Source organism: Corapipo altera, unplaced genomic scaffold (assembly GCF_003945725.1).
Source record: "Corapipo altera isolate COAL_440 unplaced genomic scaffold, ASM394572v1 0, whole genome shotgun sequence".
Taxonomy (NCBI): Eukaryota; Metazoa; Chordata; class Aves; order Passeriformes; family Pipridae; genus Corapipo; species Corapipo altera.
This window is the reverse complement of record NW_020884872.1, coordinates 71,760,993-71,773,497: the sequence shown is the minus strand read 5'-3', so window position 1 is coordinate 71,773,497 and position 12,505 is coordinate 71,760,993. Positions and strand designations below refer to the sequence as shown.

At 38.6% G+C, this 12,505-nt stretch overlaps 1 protein-coding gene across 6 annotated transcripts in view; it reads right to left on the bottom strand.

The window, feature by feature from the left end:
* Positions 1-12,505, bottom strand: part of ATP8A2 (ATPase phospholipid transporting 8A2) — a 318,328-nt gene that overhangs the window by 201,087 nt on the left and 104,736 nt on the right. For all 6 annotated transcript variants that reach the window (XM_027652089.1, XM_027652079.1, XM_027652098.1 and 3 more), the window contains one exon: positions 971-1,143. In XM_027652089.1, the coding sequence (XP_027507890.1) occupies positions 971-1,143 (173 nt within the window). The remainder of the gene's footprint in view (positions 1-970; positions 1,144-12,505) is intronic.

Below are 12,505 nucleotides of genomic sequence, written 5' to 3'. Positions count from 1 at the left end.
GAACAGCACTAGCCCCAGTACTGTGCCCTGCAGTACAGTAGCCCAGGAGACATCTGGAAAGAAGCTAGTCAGACAGAAGCCCATGGGTTTATCTACTTTAGGTGCGTGAACAGCAATTGCTTTTGCCATGTCATACTTGTATGATAGTATACACATAAAGATAAGTAAGGCTGCAAAACAGTAGTGCAAGGTCTCCATACAGTCATTCCCCACAGAGCAGGTCTTGCTTCTAGGATGCAGATAAAACTTCCTGTCTGCCTAAATCAACAGTTCCTTCTAGGTCACAGTTCTCCTGAGATACCAAGAACGAGCACAAATACATATACGGTCTTCAAAGCTGCATGATCTTTCCAGGTTAAAAATTATGCAGCCCTCCTGCCATAAAGTAAAGCAGGTCAACTTTTGGGTTTCATTTTCGTATTTTTAGGAAGGCTCTTATTTCCTTCTTCTGAAATAGTCACGACATAGGATCACATCTGTGTACAGCTAAATCCACAAAAGGCAATAAATTCTGCTGTGACATTGTAAAGCAAACATAAGTCTAACATTTAAATAGGGCAAATTGCACTGTTACCCACATGCTCACATAACATAAAATTTTAAGTCAAGACAAATTCATCCAGAGACTTTCTCTAGAGCTGAAGTGAACAGTAACAAACTTTTTGCTTACAAATCACTACATCCATACTACTCCTCCTCATCAGTGTCTACTATAATCAGGCAATCAGGCACAATGTTTTCTCATGATCTTTCATCAGTTCATAAAAGAGATCGAACTCAATTGGGACTGACTGTGGCAGAAGGAACTGCACTATTAGATGACAATTTTAGTGGAGGACTTGCTTCCTCCTCCATAGGAGCAAGGAAGACACTAATAAGCGACCTGCTTAGTAGCAGGGCGCATAGTAGGTTGAACTTCACAGGCTTCACACCCATTTTGTTACTTGAAAAAGTCACAGAAATTTCTTACCTGCAACAAATGACTGCTTTACAGGAGAGTGCCAAGTCTAGAAAGCTCTGCCTGACTTCAAATGAAAGGGCATACTTCAGTGTGTGGCCATCAATAATCAGGGCAATATCATTTTCCTTGCCCAGTGACTCCCCCAGACTGGTACAATGTTGAGTCAGAGAGGCTCTTGTTGCCTGAAGAACAAACAGAAAGAAGTCATGTTTCTTCATAATATAAGAATAGCAAATCCAAACTACAGTAAGGCATCTCCAGACTGTGCAACAGAGCTCAGTATACCTGCACGTAAATCAGCAGAGACATAAGTTTGTGTTTTTACAGGACCTCGTGCATAAATATTGATTTGTCGCAAATCAGTAAAAGTTGCCTCCGCTTGCTTAGGAAACCATGTCTTGTTTCAGTGCAGACTCCAGCATCTCCACTACACAGTCCTGTATGATGCACGTGCCCACAGTACTTGGCATACATCCTTTTCAACTGCAGCCCAAATGAATTAACTTTCCTGGGCCAAATAGGTGGGAGGAGGATCAGGCCACTTTCACACAAAGGGGAGAGAAAAGGAGGAGGGGGGGAAGAGGGAAAGTTGCTTTGCAATTCATTTTCTCTCACCCCACTCACTGATACAGTAGTCAAAACAAACTCACTCTGATTCACAAGAAAACTAGCCCCAAACTGGAGAAAAATTTACAGATTAAGTTAATGAGTATGACAGACTGCCCAATTCAGCCCTTTCAGACTCAGACTATCTTTTGCACCTTCTTTATTACAAGAATAACTGCATTATTCCCTGTTTCCCCATTAAAATATGAGGGACTAGATTTATGATTTCATGACTGTACCTGAAAATTTAACACAAAGTAGATGACTGTGCTTAAACCATTAGAGACCAGTGCTGGGAAAACAAGGGTATGTCTTCAGGGAAAAAAGCTGTTTTATCTAGTTCAACACTACTATGCTGAACTTGCCACCTACTGACGCATGAGAGGAGTCCCATCTCAGCCTTGGCCATATTGATCAAAATAACTGGTCTACTCTGGCCTCCATTTGGAAGGCCTGGAGACACACCATCTATAACGCTGCTGATGCCTTTGAGAACGCACGCAGGATCACTCTCGAGGAGAAAAGACAACGCAGAAAGAATCGTGTCTTGCAGAACATACCACCTAAGGAATCTTTCTGCTGTGCCTTTTGCAGCCGGACGTGCCTGTCTCGTATTGGCCTTTTTAGCCACCAGCGCGCTTGTGACAAACGTGGGTAGAGCCCTTCCCAAATCTTCGTTTGCGAAGCCTAGCCATGATTCTATAAGGAATACAGTTTCAGTAATGTTATCAATAATAAAATTTTATTCCAAGAACCCCCACCCCTGGAAACTTGGAGTGTCATTTCTTTGTCTTTACTGCTTCCTCTCAGTGTTGCTTAAACATTTTTCTTGCTCTCAAATGCAGAATTAGCCCCCATCCTTTTCCTGAAGGCACCCACAGATTAAAAGCTTCACTGACTATTTGAAACCAAGCGAGTCAGTCCCTGGCCTTATTTCCAGTCTAGCAGTTTGGGCACTTCAAGGGAAACACCCTCATTTTTCACCTGACCCAAAGAAGTATGAAGGGTCACAGCCTAACCACTCTCTCCCACAGAGGCAGAGGAGAACCCTGAGGGCAAGTTTAGGAGGGTTATTCAATATTCATCATCAGTTGCTCAAAAGAAAAAGCCACATGGCAACAGCAAGACTTATAAAAGGTAATGTTGCTCATCAGATGAAATTACTAGTATGTCCACAGCTTATTATCATAGCTATGTACAAGCCTCATCCAATTCATGCCCTGGTCATGGAACTTATTCATCTTATATATGATTAGTAACAAGGTTAACAATACCTCAAAAGGCTATAAATTAAGGATTACAAATTGGGCACTTAATCTAACCAGCATTTTGTAAAACTCTTAATATACTCATCTATACACCAGGTTAAATTACAACCTAATAGTTTATACAGTAAAAAAAGCATGAATTATTATTTCTGTTTCTTCCAACTACTTACAGATGCTATGTTTTAAAAACAAAAACAAACTACTGCTCCTATAGGTCACTGCAATTAAGAAGAATAAACTAGACCTCAAACTCCCTGGATATACATATAATGAAGACTTCCTAAGTCAGCAGAGGAATAAACATTCGGAAACCATGGGCAACTATATCCTTTTGTGGGTAACTCATTACTGGAAACTAGAGTAGAAATCTCTACTTTGATACCTAGCTTTTACTCTGTGTTTGACATCAAGGGATAAGTTTCTTCAAGTCACATCACGTGAAACTCAATAAATCCTTTACTAAAACAAGCATGGTGGAGCAGAAATCACAGTAATCTTAAGAAAGTATCTGGATAAACTCAGGCCTGTGGAATATCCCTGCCTTTTTACTGAGTACCCATCAAGTATAAAGGGAAAGTCTGTCAGGAGTTCTGACAAAAAGAGAGTATTAGAAGCGAATATTACAAGCATCTCACTTAGCCATAATAAACTTTGTTTTCCTTCCCTCAAGATTTTCTTTAGACATACAGAGCATCCAGCTGCTCTGGGGAAGCCTAGAAAGGTCCCTGTCAATCAGACCTTATTGTACTGGCATATCAATTTCCAACAAATACTAAAAATACACAGTTTTAAGTAAAAGTCAGAAGGCATAAAAACTGAAAAGTCCATTGGTTTTGTAGCCCTGATTCAGTGGGCTATTCCAATAAACATGGACACTTCATTAGCCAGTAGAGGACATGTGCACCTGCTTAAGCTGTCTGTTCAATCAGAGCAACATGATCAGTTTAGAGCTTCACTACGGCTTAAAAACTCATAAGACCACTGAGCTTCAGAGCACAAACATGAAAAAAAAGATCAACCACAGAACTCAAACTGAAGAAGATAAGGAAATTAGGTTTTAATTTATTTTTATTCCACTTCTGCACATTTGACATGACTGGGGGCCTTGTTTCTAAAAGTATGAACAAGTCTGACAGATGTATTTAAGGGAAATTATTATGGTCTCTGTACTTGAGTTAAATTCAGACATGGTGCTATATTCCATAATCAAGCCATCTCACCTGCTTTTCCTGTTCATTTTTCCATTTCCATTTTAACAAGTCACAACCACAAATACAAACAAACCTTGAACAGAGCATTTACTTGCATTACTGCCTTAAAATAAACATTCAGATGTTATTGTTCTCTGTGTGCATAGTTTCCATCCAGAACACCAACATTATTAGTACCCTATTATAAATCTTCATAGCACAGTGTAATTTGTTGACAGGCAGACAACAAAAACATCCTGAAGCAGAATTTGTGTGGTCTTTTCTCTGGACTGCACTCTCAGGATATTTAACAAACCTTCTGATGGCATGCCTGTATAATCTCACTTTCTAAAACCTCAGAAAATACCCCTGCTGAGTCCAAATTTGTATCTGAATTACAAAACTGACTAACAAAGTTTGGGATTTCCCAGGCTATTATTTTGTAGGTTGACAGAGCAAACACTAATACTTTTCACATGATGCTTAAAGTCAATTGGAAAGTCAATGCAATCAGAGCTCTGCTGACTTCACTAAAAACAAGAGCAAACTCCTCATACTGTAATAAAAAACATTAGGAACAGTACTATATAGGTTATATAACTTAATCTTTAGCGTGATTTTTTTGTGTGTGCCTTGGGGTGAGTTTTTGTAGTTGTTGGGTTTTTTTGTTTAGTGGAGACTGCCCAATCCCTCCTACGAGAGTTTGCGAAGTGTGCACACTACAGCAAGAAATGTCGGTGTGTGAGGCAATTCAACATCCAACACAGAACCCAGTATCAGACAGTTGCCAGGAAAAAAAAAAAAAAAACAAAAAAAAAAAAAAAAAAAAAAAAACCAAAAAAAAACCAAAACCCACCACAAAACTAAGTCAGTAGGACTTGCAAAAACTGGGTGCAAAAGACTCCAGCAGGATAACAGCCATTCCCTAAGCTTACCTTACAAAAAAGCTGATACCCAGAGAAGAACTGGACAATTATTATAAGATGATCAGTTCCAAACCAGCTCTTCTCCTTCCTCCCCTGCATTTCCCCAGGAAGGCTCACAAAGTCACTGAGATGACAGTGAGAGACAGAAACAACAGAAATCTGGGCAGCCACTACACTCAGGTTTCGTCGTAAGCATACGGTGATACATGGCCCACAAGGCAAAAGATCTTGGGAAGAGAACATGGCAAGTAGCATCACGCAGGCAAGAAGGTCTCTTCAGCTGAAGAGAGCCACTCACCCCTGGATCTGTGACCTCTAATAGACATATCCCCATAAGGCCAAAATCAGCCTTACATTCTGGCCTTCCTGTGCATCTACATTTCATGCACCCTCCATGTGTGGCCATTCCTCCATCTCAGAAGACCTAACATGACTCTCGCAGAACAAGCTCCTGCAGTAAGAAATATTAGCTTATAGTTAAACTAACTTCTAAGTTTAAGTCAACTGTATACACTACTTGCTTCTATATTTATCTGAAAAGTACTGCTAGCTACAGCAGTTTAAAGAATTTTCCAAGTTAACTTCTTCCATCATCCTATAATTAATTTCCAAACCACTAAGTCTGATACGAGATTTAAATTGCACAATCTGCTAACTCATTGAAGTGCACTGCAGTGCCAGTTCAACTTATTTTAACAATCCAAGGATTTACTTTTTATGGCTTCTGTTTTCCTTCCTATGCATTGATAATCTGAGTAGTAACATGTAATCATTTTTTTTTGCTGTGCTAAAAAAAGTGGTTTCAACTCAAAATATCAGCCATGCCCCCTGCTCCCCAGTGTTAAATCAAATTAAATGGAAAATCTTCCAAGGATAGCTTAAGAATTAAGCAAGGATTCCACTGCATAACCGCATTCAAGATAACACTAGCCAACCCTACTTAATGGAAGATTTTCCACTACATATTAATTGCAACCTAAAAGCTTCACCACATGTTAGGTGAAGGCTTTGACTTCAATCTGCCTAGTTACTGTGCTAGAGAGATCTGTCAAGATATCCGGCAGAAGCAAATTTACAGGAGAATAGGAATAATCAACATAAAGGCAAGAAAAAACCTAATGTTTAAACCAAAGCTGGCAAAACACTGTGTAACACCTGTTGGGCAGAAGAGTCACTGGAAGTGCTTTCCACAATAAACAAAACATTTACAAGAGCTAACCTTGAAACCTGTCTCAAAATCAAGAAAGAAATACCACTTCCTGAACTGATCCTCACTTTTGCCCATCTTCCAAGTCTAGTACCAAACATGACTAGGACAGCAAACTACATCAATTTCCAAAAGCAAATAGGCAAATTACAAAGACCTAGTTATAAGGAAGGGTGCAAAGCATATTGCCACAAAGCCTAGTGAAGATGACTTCGTGTACAGCAAGAGTTCAGCTGCAGGACCTGTTCTCATATTCCTCTGCTCCCTCTTTTTTGTGATTCCTACAATTGATCAGTCTTCAAGCAGTTGGTTTTTTAACTGCATCTGTGTACTTTCAGAACTAGGCTGTGGATAGAAATACCAATCCAAACAAAGTTGTGCTTGCTAGGTGCACTGTGTCAGCTGCTTACACAAACTGATAAAAAACCCCATGGCTTTTGGTCAACTAAATGGAAACTCAAAAATATCAACAGAATTGGAAATATCAAGTTACTAATGCGAGGATATGTATGGCCTAATACAATCAACCTTACAATGACATGGAACTCCACATTCAACTTACAAAAACTTGCAGAGAAGCATTCGCATACTTTCTCAACAACGAGGCAATTCTTAAGAGCATCCACAAATCTACTCTGGCTTTCTTACACCCTTAAAGCCATATGACAATACTAAAAACAAAAAACAAAACAAAATCAAACTTGACAGTAGTATGGACATTATTCTTGCTACGTAGCATGACAGATGAGGCAATACATGTTGAACAGAACAGGTTATATTCCAGTGTCATACTTTCCTGCCTTCTGCCTTTGTCACTACAGCACAACACTTAACTCACATTCAGCTTATGACCCACCTACTCCATTTCTGCTCCCTATCTTGTGTGGTTGACTGTGCAATAACATGATCTTGCACATTTCCTTTTATTCTATAGTTTCTTTTAGAAGATACCAGAATAACGGACTAGAAATGCAGGAACGTGCCATCCCATGCTCATACAAGTACTGAGTGACATGAGGAGCTTGAAAGTGTCTCATAAGATGACCTTACCTAAAAGAGCAGCAGTAATACTGGGACTTGTGAGCTATGGGATTACAGCAGAAAACCCAAGAGGAAAAAATACACTAAGATGACTCATGGAAAGTTATGTACCAAAATTCCTCAATAATATGCAAGGAAAAACTATACAGCGCCATATGAAAATCCATCACCTCTAAGGTTCCTGTAAAGTCAGAAGAAGAAATATTAGCAGGAAGGTTGTTTTTTTACTAACTCACTGAAAACAGCACTATGGTGAGATGCCTCTGAAGATTACACATTTCTAAAACTGAATTTTAAGAGTACATCCATTCCTCAGCTTTACAGGAAGAAGAGACTATAAGGACACTCTCTAGAGTTGAGAGTCAAGAGAATCTTTGAAAGATGAACAGTAATGGAATGTCAATAGTTCACTACTTCACATTTTAAAAGAAATAGTATGAGCATCTCCCAGTTTAGGAAGCCTTAAAAACACAGGATGCACTGCAAATTCAACCTGTGCACAAAAACCATTCAGCAAATGGATCATGGAAGATCAGATCCCAGATGAATATCTTCAATTTACTCTTTTAAGTAAGATAAAAATTTAAGAAAAAAAACCAAACAGGCTCATCAAAAGCTGTTGCTCAGTACTACTGCAGTGCTTAGCCTGTGTCACATGCTGATTTCAAGAGATACATAAGAGCACACAGTGTGACTGCTCCAATGACACTTCACACTAATCAGCACTAACTTGATTTTATAAGTCCCAATCAATTACTTGACTTCATCACTTTGAAGTAATTCTCCAAAGAAAGACTGACAGGAATAACCAAGTGCCCCATATTCCCTCTCTAATATAAAGCAAGCATGCTTTTGACAGAACTTCAGCCTGAACTAATTATAAGACATTTGATCTCAGATTCCAGTGACAGAAATGCCAAAATAGCTTAATATTCTCCAAGCCTGGTGGGAACAGGACCATGTATGTACAATCATTGGAAAATAGTCTATTCTAAACCATTTCTGCAGGTGCCATGTAGAAAACCTGCCATTTCTAAATCATTCCTAACAAGATTACTCACAAAGCCCCTGGAAGAGTCAATTGAACTCTGAGTAATATGAGTGGGTAATTCTTCCAAAAGATGTTATTATGGCCTTCCCACAAGAGTTTGAAGTTGATCAAGCAGCATCTGCATTTCTCTTATGGAAGTTACACAACGCCAGTAATATGCCATCTGTTCATCCAAACCCATTTGTGATACTAAGCTCACTGTAGTGTTTAAAGAATCACAACATATAAAATACTAAGCAAATATTATTAAACAGAAAGTGCAAATATCATTAAAAACATAAGGCAAGACAAGAACCCATTCCTAAAATATGCCAACCAAATGACTCACTGATTCTACACAGCAGAACTTGCTTGTTTAATAGCACCATGATTCTGCTTGATAAATAGTATCTCCTACCATGCCAAGAAAAACATTGTATGGAGGACCCAGAGATATTAGATGGCATCATTCAGATCATTTTCATAGCTTTGAATTTAACTTCAACCTGAAATTCCTTCACAGTTAGCCAAGTAATTTAAAACGTCTATATACCAAGAGTTCTTAATCTGCATAGCAAGTCTCAGGTTATCACATATTCAGACCAAATCTTGCCTTGATATTAGATAAACAGATCATATCAATATTTTTGTCTCCAGGGGCAGCTGAAAGTCCAGATGAATTCGACCATCAAGAGCTATAAAACATGCTGTAGATGATTACTCTAGGATGTTTTCGATTCTGCAACAAATTGATTATGCAGGAGCCAGGGAACTTGGTTAAATAGGGAAGAAAATATACCCTGAAGGAACATCTATCCTATCATCAGTACGTCAATCTCCAAGCATGTTCCACATAGTTTAAAAAGAAAAATGGAACAGACCTTTTTACAAGCTTTGTCTGATCACAGAAAAATCATCTCCAAATGTCTCAGTCGGATATACCATCTCAAACATATATCCTATATAAAGTGTTGCAGGTACTTCAAGATCAGGGTAAGGAGGAGCATCAAACAGCTGACCATTTGAAGACTATGGGGTTAAATGCTCAAACAAACTTAAAGCTTGGTTATCAGATGGCTGAAGCTCTCAGTAAAGAGAAGTAGTGCCTGTATTAAGGAGAGTTGGGGGCTTCAGGGGGAGAAGGAGGGAAGAATTAGGAGGAAAGAAAGCCTTTCGCCAAATTAAGAAGCAAAATTGATTTGTTCAAGATTACACTAACTAGTCATCTCTCATCTTGCAGATTAAATATCATGGCAGTGTGTGCTGCCAGGAATGGTGGTACTAGTGTTTTAGCCTTCTGAAACAAAATCTGCAGTTTCCTGCAGCATTAGTTTTTCCTCAGATTAAAGAGAAAGATGCTGATTATAGCAGTGGCATCTTAAAAATGTGAATCTTGACTTGAAGCCTTCACTAAAATACTGATTTCTTAAAAAAAAAAGAAATCAAGGGAAGTGTCAAAAGTCTCAGCATTCTCAGACCAAAGAACTGACATCCTAAGTAGTTATCCAGTACAATATGGTTGCCAAAGGCACCATCTTAAAAGCCATGAGCCTTTTGCAATCCTTTGAGTTCTCAGAGGGCAAAGCTTGCAGCATAAGAAACAATGGTAGAAACAAGTGAAGTCAAAGCGACAATTCATCAAATGTTCTTCAAATGCTATGAAGGACAATACCACATTTTTTCAGTGTGGCATTTTTTAATATTTCTAACTTTACCAAGAAACATCTGTATCCTGGGAAGACCGAGGATTTCAAAGAATATAGACAAAACCCTGTTCTCTTCACACTAATAACAGCATTAGGCTTATTACATGACTTTCATTTACTCCACAACTGCTCTATGTAGGTTAATCTGTGATTGCTTTCAATACATATTAGATGTTTGACTACAAAATAGTTTTAAAAAAAAGTTTGTTCTGGACACTTGCACACCTGCATGATTACTAAAAGTAACTGTACTCTGCAAAGAGGAAGCAGTCTGTAAGTTTTGCTAACAAGCTAGAATGACTCAGTGTCTTTATATTTTGATATTTCAGCTTTATGAAATTGATTCATTCAACAGAATAGGCTTTTTATTTCCTTCCACTTTTGTCAAAAAAGTCCCAGTTACTTTTCCTCTTTCAAATATAACAGTCAACCTTTTCCACAGCAGAAGCAAGCTTTTGTTTAGACCCCCAAGGAAGTTACATTTCTGCAAAGTAATTTCTCAAAGATAAAAATCAACCCTTCAGATCAAGAAAACAGTACAACCTTCTGCTTTAGATCATGATGATGTAGGATTCTCTGTTACAGCGTCTGAACCACATGTTTCTGTGTTTTGTTAATACACTCAGATGCCCACAAACAGCTAAGGACTATTCAGCCAAGAAAATTACTCTGGTGTGTGGATATACAAGTCAGCCTGTAACACACTCCCCTCAAAGTAAAAAAAAAAACAAAACAAAACAAAAAAAACCAGGAGGGGAGTTATTTCTCCTCATATAGCATCATAGAATGGTTTGGGTTGGAAGAGACTTTAAAGATCCTCTAGTTCCAACCCCCTGCCATAGACCAGGTGGCTCAGAACTCCATCCGGCCTGGCCTTGAACACTTCCAGGGATGGGGCATCCACAACTTCTCTGGACAAACTGTTGCAGTGCCTCACCACCCTCACAGTAAAGAATTTTTTCTTAATATCTAATGTAAACCTACTCTTTCAGTTTGAAGTCATTCCCCCTTGTCTTGTCACTGCATGCTCTTGTAGGAGGTCCCTCTCCATCTTTCTTGTAGGCTCCCCTCAGGGAGGCCACAATTAGGTCGCCCCTAATAGAGTGATAGGGTGCTTTAAAGAACTAGATCTGTGCTACAAATGCTTTTTCATATGTTTATATCCCTATCTGTGTATGGCAGTTTTTATATACATGAAGCAGTGCATACATATATTATGATTGATATATATAAAATATAGTTATCCTGATTCAATGAAATCAGAACCAACTTTCCTTAGAGAAATAACAGCCAAAAACACAGCCAAGGCTACACTAGAGGAGTATTATTATCATTGCTAGCGACTAAGGAATCCATGTTGATATTAACGTACAAAAGACTGAACACTAGTCAAAATTAAATAGAGACTAGATGACAAAACTCATCTTTTCTCCAAAACAATATCATGCATAGGAAACACAATATTGAGTAGATTGATTTGTACAACAATTTGTACAACATGTTCTTCTAATGTTGCACTTACTTTGTCGGTACAGACATAAGCACGTTTCAGAAATGCACTAAAAAAAATTTCATATTTTCAAGTCATATTACATAGGCAGTCTGGAAAAGAAAAGGTTTTGGTTTTACCTTTTCACCTAAGGTAATGTCAATTTGTAAGACATCACAATAAAGTTGGAAGGACAGAATTTTCCTCTCAATGGACTAATAAAATTTAAATAGGGCTAGGGAAAGCTATAGCTTCAATTATTTTTAGTCTTCCACTCTCAATTTCCTCTCCAAAATCCCCCCTTGAAAAAACCCCAACCACTATTAGCATCTGTGCAGTTAATAGTTCAGTCGCATGCTAGTGTAAGTAACAGAGGCCATACCACTGTCAGAGTTCATAGCCAAAGTTATTCCCGCACTTAAGTAAAAGGAAACTGCTTTGAGAATTAAGCCAAATGGCAAACTATAAACTCTAAGCTACTCAAGACAGACTCAGACATGCAACAAGCCAACTTGTCATGTTAGTCTTCCTTTCAAGTGCTTGTGTACTATCAAATCTGGTTTTCCAGGCGAAGCAGAGCAAGTTCCAGAGTGAGTGATTAGCACAGGCAAGCTCTGTAATAAAACTGACTTTTAAGAAGCAGATTGCTTTTAACCCAAATTGTTTGCTTAAAGCTCTGGTTTTGATTTAGACACAATACAGGTATTGAACAGAAATATGAGAGAACTTACAGTTCTTGAAATACCCTTTGAGATTTTACTTCTACCTTTACAGCATGACAAGCATCAGAAGTTACTCATGCTCCTTGGACTACGTATTTTTCCTTTTTACCCACGGTTCACCAATGGGTAAAAATAAAGCAACACACAAAGGTGTTGCCAGAAGGATCTGATATAAGCTGTACTCCCATGATCTTATCTCTTCCTCAACAGCCTCCCAGAAATGGGGAACATGCACACTCATCGACTCCATCCAACTGGGATTACTTTGACTTCTTAAAGAATTAGGTCAGGCTCCCTGCTCAGGAGTAGGCAGGCTATCTTAGACACTGCATTCCTGGTCTCAGTCCCATCTGTGCCCT